Below are 23,194 nucleotides of genomic sequence, written 5' to 3'. Positions count from 1 at the left end.
GTCACCAATCGTGGTACGTATAAAATCAATGTTAAATAAACTATTTGAATGTAATATGTTAAAGTTTAATATATTTCCAAACTACGCCAACATATGCGAAAAACTTCTAGGTGCGTACATGTACAATGTAAGTGTTTTGCAGTTAATTAAATTTTGAGTTTTTTTTTCCTTTAAAATCCTTAAAAATAATCTAAAAAATCGATTTATATAAAGATATTGTTAAAAAAAAAAGCCTCATCAAACTTAAACAATCCAAAAGAATTTCACACTCCATGTATATATTGCGTAAAATGAAACCGAACACCGTCACATAAATGCTTTCTGATAATGTTTAATATTCCCAAAAATAAATTTTGATCAACAATCTTGCTTTTGTTGCAATTTGTTCCCGCGAGGAGCATCATCATTAATAAAAAAATTTCCACTTCAAATAATTTTAGAATTTAGATGATTATCACCAACAGAATAAAAGTCGAAAATAATTTTTTCTGAGCAATTATGAATTTAAATTATACATATATTCTTTTAAAAAAGGTCAAATTGGTTTATTTATTCCATGTTTAATTTTGAAGCCGTATCGTGTCTACGAACGTCAGAATGTCAGCAAGCGCATTATTTTATGTTATCTGCAAGCGAAGTTCGTGTACAAAATTTAAGGCAAATTATGTAGACATGTATATAGATATAAGCAGATTTATTACGTAAACAAAAGTTAATCAAACAACGTGAAATTTCATGGGACATCTTTGACATTGTCTTCTCTAGATATTAAAATAGCTGACTCCTACAAATGATCACAGGGGCTTATATTGTATATATCGGAGACGTCGATACATGTACATTGTATTTTTGTTTGGCAAGAATATGTGTCGTGCAATGCGTGTATTCACATAGTAATTAAAAATGTTCAGCGAAATTTGTAATTTTCAGACAAGACTAACGCAAATGAACAAATTAAATGACGCTTTTTATTATCCACTGATTATCTCAGGGAAAATCTATCTCACTACGGAAGTGGGTTGTAACAATATGTTGTATTTTAGTAAGCTTCGAGTTCATTTCTGGTATCCATATGACTCTCGTCACACTAAATTTATCAAGTTCCCTCCCAAAAAATATTATTGTTCACTCCCATTGTAGAATCTTACATAATTAACTACAGCAGACTAGGATAGAATACATTTGGTGATTAAACTTTACAAAGATTTACGTGAAACGAGTTTTCTTCTAAATCCCTCCAGCTTGTATACATTAATCCCGAGTTGTTTATTGCCCTCTGTTGAGTATACTATGAACAGAGGAACAACAACTGTTGTGTACATCAAAGCCGAGAATCGATCGCAGAATCTGCACTGGGATCACACAGTCTGTATCAATTTGTTTATTTCACTTTGTATGAAACAACTCCTAAGGTTTTACATATTGTACCAGATCCCATTCAGTTATACAGATAATATGTATTAATTTCTTAGATGTATAACTCAAAATAACGACAATTAAAACATAGATGTGTTTTGTTTTATTTGCGATTAATAACACAATTCTGCATTCTCAATTCAACAGGCCCTCATATAAAAGCCAGTGTCAAAGCTTTTCTGTATCTATATAATCAAAACATCTTACATGCACATGTAAATTATACATGAAAACCAATGTCTGTGTAACCAGTACATGTGTATTCAAATGTACATCTTTCACCAATCATACAATGTCTGTTTCATTTTTTTTAAAATTCAACTGAATTTTACACTCAAAGTTTTCCCAAAAAAATCACTGTCTTTTCCTTTAATCAGACGTCTTTTCTCTTTAACTTGATGATCCTTATCCCGTTTTTGGCCTCTTTGATTCGCCACCACCGACCTAGTTTGTGTTCCTGACCAATTCCTGCCACCAACACCTGTCTATCAGGTGAGAAAGCCAGGCTGTTCACAAAACCAACCTATATAAAGGGGGAAAAAAGCCATTACTTGCATGTTGGTGAGTTTCATTTATTACATGTATATTAAAGAATAAGAATCAAAGTCTCAAAAAAGTTATCATATTTCTATGCGCAGATGTACAGGGAAGGGGGGGGGGGGTAGGTAGTGTTCAGACACCCCTTTCCCCAATCCCTCCCCACTCCCAAATATTCAAATTTATTAAATTCACATAGTAATTTTTATACCTAAAAAAACCCCGGATCCCTTCCATTTCAAACACAAATTTCTCTTGACCCCCCCCCCCCCACCCCTGAAAATTTTTTGGATCCGCACATGATATTTTCATGTATGTGAAAATGACTCGAAATCTACCTACCATAGGTATTGAATACAGTGGCTGCAATACTGTGTAATTCTTGGAGATCTTCCATAGTTTGATGCAGCCATCTTTCGATCCTGCTGAACAAATTTCTTTTAGTGAGATCAAATTCTTACACATGTATACGTATAAAGTATTATGTACCAATGAAAATATTTCAAGGACTTCTAAATCTAGTTTGATACTAAAATTAACTACTGGTAATGCCCTGCTATGTAAAGAATGCCACAAAGGTAACCAAGATGTATCTGTATCATTCTAAATAAGAGTTTATCACATATAATCATATTCTATAAACAATTTAGATACATTAATGCATTGTAATGTCAAAATGTTTAAGACTGAAAGAAAATTTTATTGTTAGAAAGTGCACATTACTGAGTTCATCTTGTTCATTTCTAACTTAAGTATTTGTAAAATTTAATCGCAAAATTGTTTATATTGTTATACACAATTTATTGATGAGCAAAAATCATTGTTGCTTACATTAACATGGAAAAAAATGTGTATGTTATAATATGTAAATAAAATAAGTACACAGTTTCATTACTTTATTGTGGTCTATCATAATGCTACACATACTTGAACTGATTAAAATGTTGATTAAACCTGAATATGTTTTGCAAACAAGGACAATCACTCCAAATGCATACAAATACTATAAACTATTTACTGTGCAGTGATGAGAGCTTTTAAATAAAAAAGGGTTTGATGGTCAAAGCCATTTTTCAAATACAATATTTACTTCCTTGAGAAAATGAGCTCTGAATCAAGATGTAAGAAAATATTAAAACTTTAAAGCTAAAATAATTGGATCTTATCTTTACTAAATAATCATCTATGTGCAAAAATAACGTATTCAAAATTGAGGGTAATCTAAATAAATGGATAATTTGTTGACCATCCAGCCTCCTTAAAGTAGTCCCAGTATCGCACTGCGTCATAATACGGATTTTACAATATTGGTTCGACTTTTACAAAGCGTTTTAGATACCCGGTATTGATTTTGCTCTACATCGCTGTTGTAAACAATGGCAATAATAAGCAATTAGAACGGTAATACATGTATTCTATGAGAGATAGAAATGATTAATGTTGAGAAACTCGATTCTGTTAAAGTAAAATGAAAAACGAAGTGTCTGATTAACCAGGATCTCAGGTATGCTTATATCTTCTTTGTTTAGATGCCCCCCCCCCGAAATTTTCTTTTTCTTTTACCAAAACCGGTTTAAATTTATAGACAGAAGCTATTTCGAATTTATTCAATCGTCAATTAATTAATGTTAAAATGATATCGAACATTGGTGACAGATCTAGGCAGAAAACTGTAGCAAAATGTGATTTTTATGGATTTTTTCGTCAGGGTCTACTTGGTTTAGAGCTTATAGCGTGAAAAGTAATCCGTCAACATATAATTTATTTTACCAAATCTTTTTTCTAAGATGTCGATCTATAGAATAAACACCATGAATTTAAGTTTGAGTCCATAAAATAGTAAAAAAATTACCAAACGCAATACTAGCATTGCATTTTTTGTATTCTATTTTGATACATCAGGTCCATAAAGCGTACTTACTTACAAAAATTTGCACAAAATTATTGATGAGATATGGCTTAAATAAATATTTATGTTCAGTTCTAATTTTCCTAAAATTGGTAATTATTTTTAGGAAAAACGGACGTCTGACAAATTTCGTAATTGTCAATAATTTTCGCAAGGGGGTACACCCGTCTGAGAGGTGATAACAAACAAACAAGCATGTAAACATACATATTTTCTTTTGTATATGTATTGCTAAAATGTATATCTATCATTTAAAGCTAAGCTTTTAATGATTGAGCCCATTTAGTGCCGAGTATAGGACTACCTTAAGGTGTGTTCTGTAATCTGAAGTAAACAATGATCAAACAATCTTATACTACTGTGAGCTACCTGAGGCCACTAGGTCTGTGTTATGGAGAGCTGCCACACAGGTTATCCAGTTGGTCTGGGTGCTGGAGTTCCCGTTCTGATCCTGACCATGGTGAGCGTTCTTCACTGTCACTAGCGGCTTCTTCTTCATGAGTGACCATATGGATATGGAGCTGTAAAGAGATCAATGTAAAAAATTTTTTTTTACTCTAAAACTGGTTTCTGTTGTGCTTGTCACTTGAATATTAATCATAGCAATAAATAATCAACTACCTCCGAGCATGTTCTTTACTCTTTCTATATATGTTTTTGCCCTACATTTTGCTTTTAAAATTATCCATCCACATCAAGTCATTATGAATCAACTAAACTTTGAACTTACTTTTTTGTTGAACCTTTTTAAACTTCTGTGAACTATGAACATACATGTATATGGCACATGTATGTTATAATTACATGTATATTTAAATCACTGAAGACAGAAACTCTGGAACCTGGTGATTATCTCACTTACTTGTTGTCAGTTCCTGATATAAAATTAGACTCATTGATGAAGGCTATGCAGTCTATGGATCCCCTGAAATCAAAAATCTCAAAAGTAGAATATTTCAAATGGAATGGATTTCTCTGTTGAAAAAAATTAACTATGGCATACATTAAAACCCACCATTTTTGCAGTGTTATAATTTAAGTTAAATCATAGGAAGCATCATAACACAAACCTTAATACACAAATGAAACAAGTTCATACAAATACATTAATTTCAAATCTCTTCTTTCGTTTGACACAGCCATGATTTAAGTTAAGTTCAAAACATAACTAAAAATCTAGGTATATATTATACACTCAAAAAATCTCTTATTTTATTTGATAAGTGATAAAAAATGCTTTCATTAATAAATAGAGGTAAGTACATTAACAGAACTAACAGTCAACACAAAATAAACATCCGAAATACTCACGGGTCTCCATTGAACACTAGCTGTGACTCCTCCACGACTTTCCAGATTCGGATACTGGCATCCCTCCCCCCTGATGTGATAGCCCTGTCCCGGAACAGACTGTCGATTCCTGTGATTGCATCACTGTGACCAAATCTAGATAATCCACAAAGGGACATAACTTTAGCACAGTTTTTATTGACTAATCAACATAAAATGAAGCCTTGTGTTGAAAATTTCAAAGATAAATGTTAAAGTTGACTAAATTTACATGTTTCTGGGTATCTAGTATTAGTTTAATATGTGATTATAACAAAATAATCATAATGGATTCTCAATCTATTTGAGACAAAAATTTGCTAACGTATATCTTCAAACCAACAAAAAGAAAACGATATTTTTGTACCTATCAACATATCTGGGAAAATGAATTCCCATAGGTAAAACAAAGTAATCGAGTACAAAACGAGGCTTTTGTGTTCTATGTAACGCATATTTGAATATTGGATTTTGTGCCCAAAATGATCTGAATAAACATTCAAAAACGCTAAGTCATGTATAGAATGCTTTTTAATACACAAAAGTCTTCCAAGTCACTTACAACTTTCATCATCATTTACAGAGTTCAAAAGCAAGGTTAATGTAGCAGAAACTCTTTTTGCATTTTTTTTTTAGCTGAACACAACCTACCATTTTCTGTGTCAGATCACTTTACAAAATTCAAAATCAGCAACTGTTAGTTAAAATGCTTCTTTGCAATAAAGTATTACACATAAGTTTTAACATATTTCTATTGTATATACCTATGAAATGCATGGTAAATATGTCGTGAATGTCGTTACGCGCTATGACCAGATTTTTTACTTTCCAAATCTGGTCATGACCAGATTTTCACATGTTGGAGGTTGGCAAGTATGATATCTTGACTTGTCAAATTAGTAAGATGTTCACATAAAGTGAATAAAGTTTCATTCAAACATCAAAGAGCAAGATACGCTTTAGGCACATTGACCTTAAAGTCATTTTCTCTGATAAATAAGTATCTTAATCACGCCTTTGTTAATATTTTCTATGTAAATTTACAACGAATAAAACCTGCTATTCTATCTAATCGTGAAATAGTTTCCTAGCTAATATATACCCATGGTGAATAGTCATCAGAACTATTCACCGGTGGCAATCAATTTCCCTTGATTTAAAACTCTGACAGCTCTAATTTGTTTATCATCAAGAAATTATGCATTGCCAACAAATATTGTTTTCTTCAGTATAATGAAATACCTATTTACTGACTATTCGAACAAATGAAAGTTTATTATCCCCCTCAACAGCAACTATATCCATCAGCTTTGCCTCATGAAATAGTTGCTGTCTTGGAGGGCAATAAACCAAGCCAGTAAATATGTATATAATATCATCACCAATAGTGTACTCACAATGTTTCTATGTAAGCCAGCTCATCCACATTCCAGATTTTGATTGATCGGTCATGTGAAGCACTAAACAACTGATGGGAGCCAATTCTAAAAGCCAGGCCCTGAAATTGATAAAAAGTGTCTCCAGTATTGTTGATAAGTACCTGTATTCATACAGATCAGTCTTGTATTTTGGGAAATTATAGACAGAGAAGGAATAAATCTGTAGCTCAAACACTAATCTTGATTACAAAGCCAAAGTTTTATTTATCATGCATGATATTAAAGAAACCTCATTCTACAATGAACACTCATTAATATATATCCTTACAGAAATGGGGCCCCTATGGCCATTGAATCTGTGGATGAGCTGACAGGTGTCTGGATTCCACAAGAGAACAAACTTATTTTTTCCTCCTGATGCCTGCAATGGACAAATACATGTAATATGCAACAATACAACGTAGGTGGTTTTATCTGGTACTTTGTACCTTAATGTGAATTAAAACAAAAAACTCCTCTTAATTTCAAATAAGAACCCACATGCACTGTTAATTATGATTGGTACAGAACAATCAAGGTACATGTAACGGCTCATGTTTTAAAATAGTTAAACTGATAGATTAAAACCCTCATAATACTATAGATACAATTCTTGATCGGTGTATCAATACAATCAAGAAACTTTTACTTGTACATGTATCAAGTAGCTGTACGTAACCATTCAAATCAAATGATGCCAATGTTTTCACATCTTTGTAAGAGTTTTCCCCCTTGATGTTTATGTATTATCAAAATAAACTCTGATAACGCCTTTAATGGCTTAGTAAAGAAAGATTGACCATTATCCTCCTCTACAAAATAGCAATCTAACCCTTGTTGTACATCTGCTGTATTTAAAGATATATTAAAAATATATGAAAAATACCATGTTCGATACTACCCCTTTCGGAGTAAAAATGTTCAAAGGGGTAAACATGACAGATATTTCTTTAACACACAGCTTACAAAATATACTTGATATGTGTCACTAACCAGAAATTTTCCGTCGGAGGACATTGCGAGACAGAAGATGTGGTCTGTGTGTCCTGTATGAGTGTCCTCCGTCCCTTTCCTCCCCCCAGGAATCGTGTGTAGTCTTTTACCCTCCACCGCATCCCCTGTGAAAATTACATCATCTCATCAATTCACATGTATAAACAATTAAATTAGGGCACCAATGTAATCATTGTTAAGCTTTAAGGACATGTGAACCTGACATGAAACTAATTGAATAATTGAAAAAATTGTTTAAACAGACTCTAATCCATTTGTTTTTGTCAAAAAAAACATTTTAAGCATATGTTCGTGAGTTCGTTTCCATGGCAACGACCTTTAAACTTACCCATGTTCAAAAAATTAGAACGAGACAAAAAACCTTAAATGCAAATTTAAAATGTCATAAAAGACATATTTACAATTAACTAGAAAACTTTTCTCACCAAAATATTAAAAAGGTTAATAAAATACTCTATTTATCTGAAAATGGATTATAAGAATTCCTTTTATTTAATCCGCTATTTTAGTTTGAATTTCCTCTGACCACTAAAAAAGTGACATTTTTTGACGTGACCCGAGCTAGAAAAATTGCAAAAAATACAATTTCCTATAATTACACTCTTATTTTTTTTTATGTAATTTTGAAGAAATGATAAATAGCAAAAAATTAGTAATCAATAATTGGCATGTTCGTGAATTAGAAAAAAAGATAATAACGTCTGAATTTCCTCTGACCTCTATTGAAATAGATGCTACAAACCCTACATGCTGTTAAAAAAAGACGTATAATTCAGTTTTAAATGGCGATTTCTTTCAACTAGTTATACTGTGAACATGCATAAGTTCTTGTCGAACAAAATTAAAGGAGTTGTGTTGTAAATACTACAACTAATTGAATTAAAAAGGCTGAAAATCCGAATTTCCTCTGATCTGACTTTTACAAAAAATCACTCTGCGCGCTTCATGAAAGTCAACACTGCCATAAATGGTAGTATTTCTAAAAACCAATCATATAAAGAGAAAATGATTCTTTAATTTAACAATTTTTTCACTTCCTAAAGAGTTTATTTTAATGGTAATTAACAGAGTGTCATAGTTGTGCATCTGATATAATCAAGAAACTCTAGTCTCTGTACACAAAAAAGAAAAACATGCATGAAAACGTTAATACACACAATCTTTATTAAGCCTTTGTTAATAGATTTAAAATACAATCAAACCAAATAAATCACAGGTTTCATAAAAATCATATACTGATTGTAATTAATTTGAATTTCCTCTATCAATCTTTAAAAGTTTTGTCTGATTTGTAAGGTATTGAATTAAAATGGGTGTCGGAAAATAGAAGAATCTTTCAAATGATTACAGGTATAAAATGAAATTTCATACTTAATCATGATAATTCTTTAAATCATATTATCTGATTGGACTAAACAACACTGCAGATTCTGAAATGATTTATGATTTGTCCTTATGTATATACATGATTGTATGCAATCCTATAATTCCTTTGAACTTTGAACCCTTCCTTGGTCCCCATATTGGTCTTAATGCTATTTATAATGTATGATTGAGACTTTATCAGAATGATTATGCAGGATAATATATTACAATGGTTCAGCCTCAATTTGAACTAAAATATAGAAAATGTGGAAGGCCACACCAATTAAATTTCTTTTTTATCGGATCCTGCATGCTCGTGTTTAAATAAAACTTTACAAATCATATGATTATGGACCACCTCAAAATTTGGCTACAAAAAAATAATAATCTTATTATTTTATCGCTAGCCTGCTTGTACCCTTTTCCACTTAATGTCCGACAAGCAAGAAATTATATTGGTGTGGCCTAACTAGGATATGTATATTTTTTTCATGCAAAAATGATAAAAATATAGATAAGGATAAGTTATAACAAAAATATTCTTATTCACAAAAATCATTTCAAAAAATATTTAAAATAAAAATTTTACTCAACCATACATTCATAACTCATTCAAAAACTCTGTAATTTAAGAGGACTGATATTTTCTGTGAGGCTTGTTGTATATAAGTGTCATAATGATGATCTCAACTTGATCTACATCAGTAACCTCATCAGGGTTATAAAATAAAACAGACTTCATACAGATAAATGGATGGACAGACAGACACTAATAGACAGAAATGATGATTTGATATACTATGCAATCATCAAATTAAACATAATTATAAACATTAGACATATATTTTAAAAACCAGTTTCTCCACATGAACAGAATATACCGTAGCCATTACAAACTTCATTACTGCACTTGGTCAGTATAAACACCTTTTGAATTGATATCTATCAATTGTATTTCTTATAGCATATGCATTATCATAATATATATTCTTTTACAATACTAATTCTTAATTGTATGCATTATATGTCCAAATTATTCATGACTTTTGGAGTTTCAGAAATGGTTTTCAAATCCAAGTAAATGTACATGTAATAAATCATAAATGGTAGATTATCACTGGTTTGGTCCAGTTTCATGTTTCAGGATATGTTGTGCTGCTTATTACCGGTAATTGTCTTAATATTATATCATAAATGTTGAAATAAATATTGTCTGACATCCTTAAATTACCAAATAAATGATCCAGGGCATCAATCGGGAAAGGCTTTATCAGGATGAACATAACAGAGACAATAATCTGATTATCAGCTCTTCTCTTCATCACTCATGGTTTCAGTTCTTTACATTAGTCTTATATTTTTCTGCATTGTGTCTTGTATTAGGAATGGCCTCGTTAACACATACCAGTGATGTTCTCATCTCTTGGAGGTTTGAAAAGTCTGTATTAAAAAAAAACTGATATTACTGGTACTATTACTTATAACATATAAGAAGGACTTATATGAAAGGATGATTTTAAGAAATATATAAAATTCATATAGGCATATCATGAAAGTGTATGCAACATAGACAGACAGAACCTTATATAAATGGATTATTCTATATAAAAATTTGATATCAGGTGAAACTTGTCAACATTTTATTCTAATCTTGAAAATTTAAATCAATGTTACTTAACTTGACAATTTCATATCTTATATAACTGTGTGTATTTAGAAATCTTGCGTTTTAATGATTTGAAAATAATGGGAAAAAAATAAGAATTTGTAACAATAATGAACCCAGCACATGAAATCTAAATATGATGGGAGCAATTCTATCAACCGATAAACCATGAAGTGAGTATACTAATTTTTCTTTCAACTGTACTTTGATTTTTACAGTTCAATAAAGGTGAATATCAGTCAGCTGTTCAAATGTTTTCACAGTACAGAGAATCAACATTATCAGTTATTGATAGTGAATAAAAGATTAATTCTTCATGTTATGAACTATACTGGCGTGTGACCAGTTCTCGCCGAGTACCATTTCTAGCCAGTGCTAGATGTACCATTTCTAGCCAGTGCATTGTGACGTCATTTTATCAACACATAAAATTATAGACGAAAAATGACGTCACAATGTACTGGCGAGAAATGGTACTCGGCGAGAACTGGTCGCACGCCAGTATGTGCTTAAAAAATCATCAATACAAACATATAACCTATTCCTTACAAATATACTGTTCAAGCTAATGTGCATGAAAGTGTTAGACTAAAAATATTTTGTGAGTAAATGTTGGTAAATAAGCTTGTCATATGCTAGAGTAAACTCAGGGCCCACTATGCGGTGAACCTTACCATTTATCATCAGATGGTTAATTTCATTTAAGAAAATTCGAACCAAAATTGTGATTATTTTAATTACAAACACTGACTGAATTAACAATGAATAATTTTTATGTTTGAACAAATTAGGATTATTGTGTAGCTATTCTGCATATAGGCTAGGCGATATTGTTTTCACGTGGATAATATACGAGCATAATAATCTGTAACGTTAACATAATACAATATAGCACATGTCATGATAAGACACCTACCATGCTTACTGCTTGCAAATGGAAGGTTTAGATCACAGGGAACTGGTGTATGGTCTCGTCCTTTTTTCCATTCCCTTTTTATGACACCCGACATCAGTTTGTGTTCGCAATATTCGTCATACACTAATAATATCCATCAGTTTTTGTCATTCCGACGTGTTGTTTACATCGAGATTTGGGATATTACCGGAAATCGGCGCAAGTATGTCGTAAACTTTAAGTTTGTAAATGATTAAAAAAGTAAAACCTTTTGATGTAAATGTTGATATAAGTTATATTTTATGCAAATTCATAAACTTACACATTTTATATCACTGTTTTAAACCTTAAATTAAGCAAATAAACCGTCGATGTGAAATACGATTGCTTGTCGCCAGACGACAGTTCGCGTTGCGCAATGAACTTGTTTTTGTCAGGTTCACATATCCTTAATATTTTACTAAGTCATTTAAATTTGATATCATATAATTGCATCAATCAATGTAGATCGATGAACAGACAAATTGAATATTTAAAATTCATGGATTCGTTTATAAATTATGTGGGTCGGGCTTACACTTGATGATGCTACAGTCTTTGGAGCCACTGAAAACGTGTCTTTTGTCAGGGGAGATAACCACACAGGTCACACTCAACTGATGCCCCCGCAGGACGATGATGTCATCCAGGGATGGCTGTTCATACTGTAACACACACAGTAGTGGTGATGTAAAGAAAGACTACTGATGCATCAAAAAAACAACAAACTGAATACACAATAAATAAAATCCTAAATGCTATGACCACATTGCTGTTATATCTCACTATAAATAGTGAAATGCATAGTTATTTGGTAAGTATTTTGATTACTGTATTTTTAATTGTCTTGCTTATCTTCCCAATTAAAGGCCTGTAACAAAATGCCTAGGTTTTTTGTGTGGATAATATCCTCATTTGGAGAAAATAACATTATAAAAATCATTAATTTTATAAATAAATCTTATTTTGATTTATATCAATATCTCAATCCTAAATGAAACATTTACCCCATCTGCAACAAGTTTCTGTACTTTTCCACTTTGTTCCAACTGTCAAAAAAATGAAACAATCTTAAGTTCTGTAATGTATGATATGTACATAAGTTATTTCCCAAACCAGCAATCATTATGAATTCAAAGCATGTGGTTTGTATATCTTTCTACATATGGATTATTCCATTATTTATTGTTCTGAATGGATACTATATTTGTTTCGAACATAACCCATCTTTTCATACAATCAGCAGTCACTAAATATTCTTCTAAGTGTTGTTTTTAATGGTCAAGAATTTTTCTAAGATCACAGCAAAGTCACATTTCAATTGAGTAAAATTGATTTAAGTAATTTCACTCCCTCCGCCCCTTCTTAATCGCGTAAATTTTACATAATATGATCTAACTATTACTTAAATAGTTACATGTACATACTCAAAGTCCCATCTTGCAAATGTAAATAACACTTGACATTACTTACATTAATCACTTGCTGATTTAAAGTGGTTTTCATGAAATTTAAAAAAGTTTGGCATTCTAGACATGAAAAAAAAAACCTACGAAATTTTACAATCTTTTACCCATTTAATGGAAGATTATCTTATTCTTACCAGGTCTTGCTTTAGTCTGTGAGATATAATGTCTCTGTGGATGTCATCCTCTTCTCTCTTCTCTGCCTCTGAATGACAGAGACATGAATAATTAAGCCCATGCTTTGATTACTCTACATATTTTTTGGCCTCGAGTCATTCAATGTTATAGACTTTGTACTCTAGATAAAAAGTTATTTCTATTTTGAACATTTTTTTGATAAAGAATTAATTTTCTACAAATGGGTTACAAAAGAAAATGCTGCTTTTTTGAGAGTAACTTAATGTTTAACATCTTTATCCCAAATAAATTTTGTATCTGAACATGTCATTTCCAAGAATTTAAAAAGCATGAAAACTTATTAGATATTAATAAATATTTCATGTGTTCAAAGGAAAATTAATTAAATAACAAGAAATTTAATAGCAATGTCATCTTTCAGTAAATATTCCTTTTAATTGATGTACAATGCAACTACCGGTAATACAGTAAAACATGGTTATAGCTAACACGCTTATAATGAATTGACGCTTACAGCGAAGTGAATTTCATTCCCCAAGTCTCTATTTCATGTTGTAAACTTGACCGTTATAACGATTTACACTTATAACGAATTCGAAGTTAAATTGACCGTCGCTGGGCCTTCGTTATAAGCGTGTTTTACTGTATACCATATAAGATATCCATACCTTCTTGCTCTAGGTTGGCTAAATATTCTTTAGCAAGACGCAACTTTTTTTCCTGTGCAGTTTCCTCCTCGTCTGAAGATGTCACCACTTCAGCCTTTCTTTCACCTTCATCACTGTCAAAAACAGATAAAAATATAACTCATAAAATAGTAATTAAGGTACCGGTACTCAATACAAGACTGTGAAGTTTGTATAAATATCACAATTACTGCAAATACTGTAGATTCCTTATTAAACGCGAGGAATTTATTTCCGGGTAAAATCGCGAGAAGCATTCCTCGCAGATTTTATAATCTCACTTTTATTTTTCAGACAGTTTTGAACTTAAGGAAATTGTAACAAAAAATTGGTGATCGCGATTATATGTTCTTGTGATTTGATTCATAACTGCAGAATCAGGGAATGAAGTACTCACGTAAAATAAGGAATTTACAGTAAGGTAATCTTTTAAATAACATTCAAACAACTTCGTTTTGAACCTCAACGGGACCATGTAAGCAAATTTTTCATATGTGTGAGACATTGAGCTTGAAGTAAATAAAGAAACAGTGGTTGGAACTTAGACTCGAATCAACATGTGATGTCCATTGCACCAGAATTCTAGATGCTGATGTCTGAAATAATACCCAATATCAACAGCACCATATCATGTTTGGTGGACATTGATACAGCTTGTCTAAAATTGTATGCTGTATAAGCCATTGAGAACTTTACATGTGCATAAAACAAGTTAAGCTATTCCAACCTTTCTATCTCTGATTCACTCTCTATTTCTTCATTCTGCAGCCTAAGCTTCTTCCTTTTACGCTTTGAGGGTTCTCCACTGAGCGACACCTGTGGTCTCTGATTTTTTGTCTGAAAAAATAAAATAAGATATATGACACCAAATTGCCAGTAATGGACTGGTACTAATAAACTGAACTTGCCATGGGAAGAGCCTGGGGTGATCTTCGAGGGCGAAGATCATTTGAAGGGGGAGGAATGTGGCAGTCAGACTGGTTAGAATATAGGTGTCTGATAGCTTAGTTGGTAGAGCACCTGACTACAGATTCTGGGGGCCCGGGTTCGAATACCTGAGTGGTCAATCATTATTTCTCCCATCCCATTACATTTGGTGCAGTGACCAATCCATTACACGTCTGGATCAGCTAAATTATCCATCAGCAGGTTTCACAATCTTTAATTTTCAACCACAACATGGTTATGAAAGACTGTTCCAAGATTGGGTGAAGGTGTCAAACCAAATGAAACAAGAGGCCCATGGGCCACATCGCTCACCTGAGGAACAATAGGTATGATAAAATCAGCTTAATGGAGTCATAATACAAACTATCTGGACAATGTACAATAATACATGTAGATCCCGTATAAATAAAATCCATTTTCCCCTGGATATTCTTATGTTTATAATCATTAGTCCCTTTTCTAACAGGACGATTTTATAGTCATATCATATGTTGAGTATTGCAGTTCTCAAAAAGATCCTTAACAATTGTTTATATATGGGATATAAACGTACATAAACTCTGAACCTTCTTGTGAGGCCAAAGAATTGTCCTGGGGCCAAAGTCTTAACAATTATAAAGAATCATCTGGCTGATTAGTTTCTGAGAAGAAGATTTTTAAAGATTTACCATATATATTCCTTTGTTAAACTTTGAACCCCCATTGTGGCCCCACCTTACCCCTGGGGATCATGATTTTCACAACTTTGAATTAACACTACCTGAGGACGCTTCCACACAAGTTTAAGCTTTCCTAGCTGATTAGTTTCTGAGAAGAAGATTTTTAAAGATTTACCATATATATTCCTATGTAAAACTTTGACCTTCCATTGTGGCCCCACCCTACCCCCGGGGGTCATGATTTTCACAACTATGAATCTACACTACCTGATGATGCTTCCACACAAGTGTCAGCTTTACTGGCTGATTAGTTTCTGAGAAAAAGATTTTTAAAGATTAACTCTATATATTCCTATGTAAAACTTCGATCCCCCATTGTGGCCCCACCCTACCCCCGGGGGTCATGATTTTCACAACTTTGAATCTACACTACCTGAGGATGCTTCCACACAAGTTTCAGCTTTCCTGGTCTTATGGTTCATGAGAAGAAGATTTTTAAAGATTTACTCTATATATTCCTATGTAAAACTTTGACCCCCCCATTGTGGCCCCACCCTACCCTCGAGGGTCATGATTTTCACAAATTAGAATTTACACTACCTGAGGATGCTTCCACACAAGTTTCAGCTTTCCTGGTCTTATGGTTCAGGAGAAGAAGATTTTTAAAGATTTACCCTATATATTCCTATGTTAAATTTCGACCCCCCATTGTGGCCCCACCCTACCCTCGGGGGTAATGATTTTCACAAATTAGAATTTACACTACCTGAGGATGCTTCCACACAAGTTTCAGCTTTCCTGGCTGATTAGTTTCTGAAAGGAAGATTTTTAAAGATTTACTTTATATATTCCTATGTTAAACTTCGACACCCCATTGTGGCCCAACCCTACCCCCGGGGGTCATGATTTTCACAACTGTGAATTTACTCTACCTGAGGATGCTTCCACACAAGTTTCAGCTTTCCTGGTCTTATGGTTCATGAGAAGAAGATTTTTAAAGATTTACTCTATATATTCCTATGTTAAATTTCGACCCCCAATTGTGGCCCCACCCTACCCCCGGGGGTCATGATTTTCACAAATTAGAATTTACACTACCTGAGGATGCTTCCACACAAGTTTCAGCTTTCCTGGTCTTATGGTTCATGAGAAGAAGATTTTTAAAGATTTACTCTATATATTCCTATGTAAAACTTTGACCCCCCCATTGTGGCCCCACCCTACCCTCGAGGGTCATGATTTTCACAAATTAGAATTTACACTACCTGAGGATGCTTCCACACAAGTTTCAGCTTTCCTGGTCTTACGGTTCAGGAGAAGAAGATTTTTAAAGATTTACCCTATATATTCCTATGTTAAATTTCGACCCCCCATTGTGGCCCCACCCTACCCTCGGGGGTAATGATTTTCACAAATTAGAATTTACACTACCTGAGGATGCTTCCACACAAGTTTCAGCTTTCCTGGTCTTATGGTTCATGAGAAGAAGATTTTCAAAGATTTACTCTGTATATTCCTATGTAAAACTTCGACCCCCCATTGTGGCCCCACCCTACCCCCGGGGGTCATGATTTTCACAAATTAGAATCTACACTACCAGATGATGCTTCCACACAAGTTTCAGCTTTCCTGGTCTTATGGTTCATGAGAAGAAGATTTTTGAAAATTTCTCGAAAATTTTCATAAATTCCTAATTATCTCCCTTTGCAAAAGGGCGTGATCCTTAATTTTCACAAATTTAAATCCCCTTAGGCTAAGGATGCTTTGTGCCAAGTTTGGTTGAAATTGGCCCAGTGGTTCTTGAGAAGATGTTGAAAATGTGAAAAGTTTACAGACAGACGGACAGACGGACAGACGGACAGACGGACAGACGGACGGACAGACAGACAGACAGACGGACGACAGACAAAATGTGATCAGAATAGCTCACTTGAGCTTTCAGCTCGGTGAGCTAATAAGAAGGTGGACAGAATCTCCTCCAAAACCATGAAAATCCCATCTCCTAGATAGAATTCTCTATCGTTAAAATGACAGATGTCCTACAGACCCGATTTAATGATTGAATTTGTCCCATATATTCGCTTCATTGCAAAAAAAATATATCGTGACGCGCTGTATGTTGCCTTAATTTTCTGATGATTGGTCTCAAATACAATATTGCTCTTTTATAATCCCATTTTACCACATTAACTGATTTTGCGACAAAATCACTGCCACTTTTAACACCTTATTTGAAATTCGCTGTTTACGTTCGCCATGTTAATGATATTATTGGAGACATGCCTTGTTATGACTCATAAAATAGATATTTTGTGGACTAAACTACATATGCATGTCTAAAGAGGTTTGTAATATGTAAAATTTGTTTCCACCCTGCAGATTATCTTTAACAGACTTAAAATTGATGCGATGCATATCCGCTTTGCGGCTGCTACATTGCAAGTATATGGAACAAATTCTTATTGTGACCTGAGCAGGCTTGGGGTAATGCTAAATGTAATGGTAATGCATTGCAATGCATTACATGTTTTCAAAGTAATGCTAGTTATGTGTAATGCCTCAAAATTAGCATTACAAGTAATGCTAATGTAATGCATTACTTTCCAAAATCTAGTGTAATGCTGGCATTACATGGCATTACTTTGCATTACTATGCATATTTATGCATGTTCACTTTAAAAAATGTGATGAATAAATGAATAGTTGAAATTGAATTTGATTAAAATTATTTTTAAAGAAGAAAGAAATAATTCTAATTAAGAAAAAAATGTTTTAATTGTACTTGTTTTATTAAAAGAGGTTTTTTAAAATTCATTTTTGAATTGTTTATATTACTAAAGATAACAGCACAATTTTATAAAATTTCTATGAGTGTTCTTATTAAGAGTTTTTAACCATTTAAACAATTTACTCCAATTAGTTTGCACTTTAATAAGAAATGTGTCAACAACACACTATGCCCCCAGGATAATCTAAGTATCAAAACAATCTATTGTTATAAGAAGTGCTAAACACCCCAATCCCCTTCCCTTCGCTATGTCACAATAGAATAGGAGACAGACATGCGCCTTTAAAAGCAAAATGAATGCACTGTCCATCCATGATGAAAATCAATATCACTTCCAATATTATAACCCATTTGAAAATAATCTTACTTATTTTCTCTCTCTTTCTCTCTGTCTCTCTCTTTTGTATATTAATTACACTGTACATTAGTTTGGACTGATAGAAAATACAAGATTTATGTATTTAATCTATTATTGCACTTAATATATCCTAAGATAAAGATCGTCAAACAGTATTTTCCAGTCCAAGCTTTAACTGCTCCTGCAAAACATTTATTTAGTATCGCCCGGAAGATGGATGCATTTAAAAGATGAACCCTTTGAAACTTCGATCATAAAGTGCAACAGCAATCTTTTGTCTTAAAGTGTCCTCCGTAAAAAGAAATACGATTAAAATATATTAAGAAATATAACTGGGAAAATCATCTGTTTATAAATTAATAAAATTAAGTGTCCAAAATTATAAAGATTTGTGTAATCTGGGGATATATCTATATTTAGCTTTTAAAAACCGCAACATTATTTCATAAATTGTTTTTTGTTACGCATGTTATCCTGTGTCTCTATTTCATATCTGATATTGTATCATGCCAAATGTCTATAAATATCATTTGACTTATATAATATGTTGTTCATATTGCCACAATGTGATTATATATTGAGCAAATAAAGAATGACTCTTGTTTATTCATTGAATTTGAACCTGATACTGAGCATGAAGCTGAAGATATGTTAAAGAGTGTTGTATATTTGAAACATTTGCAAAAACTCTTTATTAGCTTTACTTTTAAAAAAAGTAATGGTAATGGTAATGCATTACTTTACTCATGTAATGGTAATGTAATGCATTACTTCAAGAAAATCAAGTAATGGTAATGGTAATTTAATGCCCAAATTCATGAAGTAATGGTAATGTAATGCATTACTTTACAATGTAATTCGCCCCAAGCCTGGACCTGAGCGTAGCCTGGTCACGGTAAGATTATTCTCTCTACCCATCTCCTATCTCTGCATTTTTGAGTCACAGTTTGTGTGAGGGGGTCTTCTTAGATGATTTAAACGAGAACGCGTATTCTTCCCTATGAACAGGTGCTTCTATTGAATAGTGCCATAAATCAGGTATTTTTCAACGCTCATTTGCAACCGTTCACATGGTTATATATACATATACATGTATATGTCACTTTTTAGCGTTTTCATCATCGATGAAATGTTGAATAAGAGAGTTATTGTGAAAGGAAAACAAAACCATATAATGCAGCATTACTTAATAGAAAAAATAATACCTTAGACTTTGATTGCTTCCTTTTTGATTTGATGAAAAATGGCATTTTAAAAACAAGACATGAACAACACGTTGTTTTCTAAATCGCAGTCATTGTATGTCAAACGCTTGAAAAATACTATATGCTCTGAACCTAAATCAAACGTTTAAGACACTAAATAGTAATAATAAAACCCAACCTATTTTATTTTATCCGGAATGTATTAAGACGGAAACGTCTTTCAACATCAACCCAGGTTCATTCTTTTCAGTTTGCCTCTGAATTGCAAAATAACAAAGATAACGAAGATTTACAAATTTATTAAGCAAAATCAAATATTGAACATAAATTAACATTGTTTGATTCCGTTTATAACCTAAGAAGGAGAAAGGAAAATTTACCTTAATGAATGCCGAAAAGGGGAGAGGGGAGAGCTTGATCCGTAGACCAACAAGAGAGTCTCTCGAATGACCGATGACGGTCGTATTTATACACTTACAGACAATAGAATTTAAATAACAATAGACACACAGGGCATCAATAGTCTTAAACAAAATATAAACTGAGTATAAATTTCCGGAATCAAACATAAACAAATACATATAGATATACCACATTCCCCCCAACTTAAGATCAATTTAAATTTTATTTAATTGTCAATATAAACATACATATTACATTGTATACATATAAATACAATTATATATATAAACACAGTATTATGCGTTTGGTTTTTCTAAAAATTCTATTATAGTACAGTGTGTAAAATAAACTTTAAAAACATAAAAAAAATCTATTCACACAGTTTTTGCCAAAATCACCCTCCTTATAGAAGAGTTAACTTGTGAAATAAATAGTTAGACACATAGACACTTTTTATCGCAGCAAACATTTTTTTTTTTCAATTTACAGAAAAAAGTTAATTAACCTTGATCGAGTTGCCGCCCGCCCCCACTTTTTTGGGAACATGTGAAAATTAAAGGGAAATGGAGGAAATGAAGGAATTAATGAAGTTATACAGTACATACATGTACATTTACAATACACCAACAACAACAACTCATACTAATATGGCACCCCCCCCCCCCTTTTCAACGGAGTTTTGGAAAGTTGTACGTCTTTTACGCATTGAAAAATGAAACAAATAATGTATGCTGCCCAAACCTCGATCTTAACTTTTTAAATTGGTAAGTCATTTTCTCTCTCTCTCTCTCTCTCTCTCTCTCTCTCTCTCTCTCTCTCTCTCTCTCTCTCTCTCTCCAACCTTTTGCGTAAATCCACCGTCTTTGTACAACCCATTCCCTGTACTTTTGTGGTAATCCTTTGTTTTTGGTAATTTGCAATCGCTCCGGTAAACACATCAAATAATTTGTACTTGACTGTACAAAACACGAGATAAAACCAAATCAAACACAAAGACCAAAATGGGATCGGTCAAATGTTTTATTTCAACATTTTTACAAAGATCTCTGAATGCTCTCTAGCATTGCATCAATCTGTTCAGAGATCTCGCGGTCCATATCCGCTCCATCTGAAATGATATGAATACAAAATGCATTATTCATTGTTTTCAGACAATTTCATCTTAGTAGCACTGAAAAAAAATTATACACAACAATGCATGTATATATTAATGCTATTGATATTTATGTACATATATGGTAAATATTTACCGTCTTTTCTCAGCCACTTGAATCCTTCAAACACCGCCATAACGAAGATCGTGAATCCTATCATTTTAGTATCTATCAATGAGAAGGGAAACAATTGGATATTTCATTGAATTATAAATCAACCCGTGAAACATGACAAGAATTGTGTGAAAGGAGACATTTACATTTTTAAAAATAATAAAATTAATTTTCAGATATTCAGAATTACATCTATACTTACAGAATTCTTGACTTCCTGGTAAACTTCTTCATGAACAATGGATAAAATATTCCGCTTTAGGAATAATTGAAAACTGAAAATTTTCCGAAGAATATTCCTGGGAGGCAAGCAACACCTTTACTCAGAAATAGCTGGAGGGTATTATGACTTATGAATCATGACGTCACAATTGCTTCTGAATCATGTAGATGCTTTTTTTTTTAAATTTACAGCTGTGAAGATATTATGACGTTGCATAATCTGTGACGTCACAGTTGCTTCTGAATCATTTCGCAAACCCATAGTCCTCTGTCTCTCCGCACACAGAGACTTGGTTTGGTACAAAGGAACTCTGGCGGAAGTTTGAATTATTTCGATGATATTTTTTTTTAATTATTTTTTTTATTTACGTATCCGATATCAAATTCAGAAAGGGTTGATTTGATTTAAGAAATAAATTTAATAATTTTTATTGATCGACGTATCAAAGGAAAACTTCACCGGAAAACGTCGCTACGCGCATTGATGAAAAAGTGTTTGCTAGCGCTCTCGAGCGCTATAATAGCAACTACCGTACGTTAGTCCTTTTTACTGGAATACGCATGCTCGAATCCACATTCTAGGACATTCTTGGAATACTTCTGTTTATAAATTGTACCATGTCAATTTCGTTTTAACCATCTACAGATAATCTGAAGTTTTGTGTTTGGTTGTTTAACCTCTACATAAATGCCAAAAAGTATAACAGTGTTTTTTATGCCAAGTCATTTCTAAAATTGAAAAGTTTTATGATGCTACCGTTCTGGCGAGCGCAGCAAAAATTACACATACCTTGCATCTAAGTGATATTTTGACAATAATCAACTAACATCAAAGAATTTTGAGAGAGAGAGAGAGAGAGAGAGAGAGAGAGAGAGAGAGAGAGAGAGATGCACGGACCTCTAAATGAGCGAACAACACATTGTAGTAAAATGTTTGTAAGAATAGAATAAAGGAAATCACATTAAATGAAACATAAAATGTGATTATTCTTTAAAAGAATTTCCAATGTATACGTATTATCTGGCACCGTATCTTGCTTCGCATGCACTTCGAACACGAGTTTCGCTCTTACAGAGTGCATAACGTATGCATCATTTTGAAGACCATGGCGGTGTAACGAAGAATATTGACCCGGGTTGAAAATTGACCCGGGGGTCATTTTTCAACGTTGAATATTGACCCGGGGGGTCATTTTTCAACGTTGAAAATTGAGACCAAAATCGTGAAATTTATACCCGGGGTCATTTTTCAACGGTATGAGAAAGATTTTTCTAAACTCTGATGACCTCGACCCGTTGAAAATTGATCCTGTTGAGAATTGACCCAAACCTCAGAGTTTTGATCTGAACTTGAAATTACTCTACACGGTTTAAATGTACAATCATGCACATATTTGAAAGTTTCAGTTTTAAAATGTACATACAGTCCGATACATATGCGGACGTGGCTAATTTCTTTTAGGCTG

The 23,194-nt window shown here is 32.8% G+C and overlaps 1 protein-coding gene and 1 long non-coding RNA gene across 4 annotated transcripts; both read right to left on the bottom strand.

Annotated features, from left to right (window-relative positions):
• Positions 1 to 1,496: 1,496 nt before the first annotated feature.
• LOC128157756 (U3 small nucleolar RNA-interacting protein 2-like) lies at positions 1,497 to 19,973 on the bottom strand. Of its 3 annotated transcripts, none has more exons than XM_052820366.1 (14): positions 19,837 to 19,973; positions 14,606 to 14,715; positions 13,861 to 13,973; positions 13,192 to 13,259; positions 12,596 to 12,637; positions 12,127 to 12,253; positions 7,603 to 7,727; positions 6,899 to 6,991; positions 6,589 to 6,689; positions 5,174 to 5,308; positions 4,725 to 4,787; positions 4,232 to 4,383; positions 2,296 to 2,378; positions 1,497 to 1,939 (listed from the first exon to the last, which is right to left on the bottom strand). In XM_052820366.1, exons 1-14 carry the CDS (start codon positions 19,879 to 19,881, stop codon positions 1,790 to 1,792), a joined length of 1,407 nt encoding a protein of 468 aa, XP_052676326.1. In that variant the 5' UTR covers positions 19,882 to 19,973; the 3' UTR covers positions 1,497 to 1,789. The 3 variants fall into 3 exon arrangements, with proteins under 3 accessions (XP_052676326.1, XP_052676328.1, XP_052676329.1); XM_052820368.1 differs by having other exon boundaries at positions 2,296 to 2,375; XM_052820369.1 differs by having other exon boundaries at positions 14,606 to 14,703; positions 19,837 to 19,950.
• Positions 19,974 to 21,240: 1,267 nt separating this feature from the next.
• Positions 21,241 to 21,830, bottom strand: LOC128157775 (uncharacterized). The gene is made up of 3 exons (XR_008239855.1): positions 21,709 to 21,830; positions 21,489 to 21,560; positions 21,241 to 21,346 (listed from the first exon to the last, which is right to left on the bottom strand). It is a non-coding gene; the product is annotated as an uncharacterized LOC128157775 (long non-coding RNA).
• Positions 21,831 to 23,194: the final 1,364 nt, after the last annotated feature.

Source organism: Crassostrea angulata, chromosome 8 (genome assembly GCF_025612915.1).
Source record: "Crassostrea angulata isolate pt1a10 chromosome 8, ASM2561291v2, whole genome shotgun sequence".
Classification (NCBI taxonomy): Eukaryota; Metazoa; Mollusca; class Bivalvia; order Ostreida; family Ostreidae; genus Magallana; species Magallana angulata.
The sequence above is the reverse complement of the archived record's forward strand: the minus strand, read 5'-3'. Positions and strand labels throughout refer to the sequence as shown.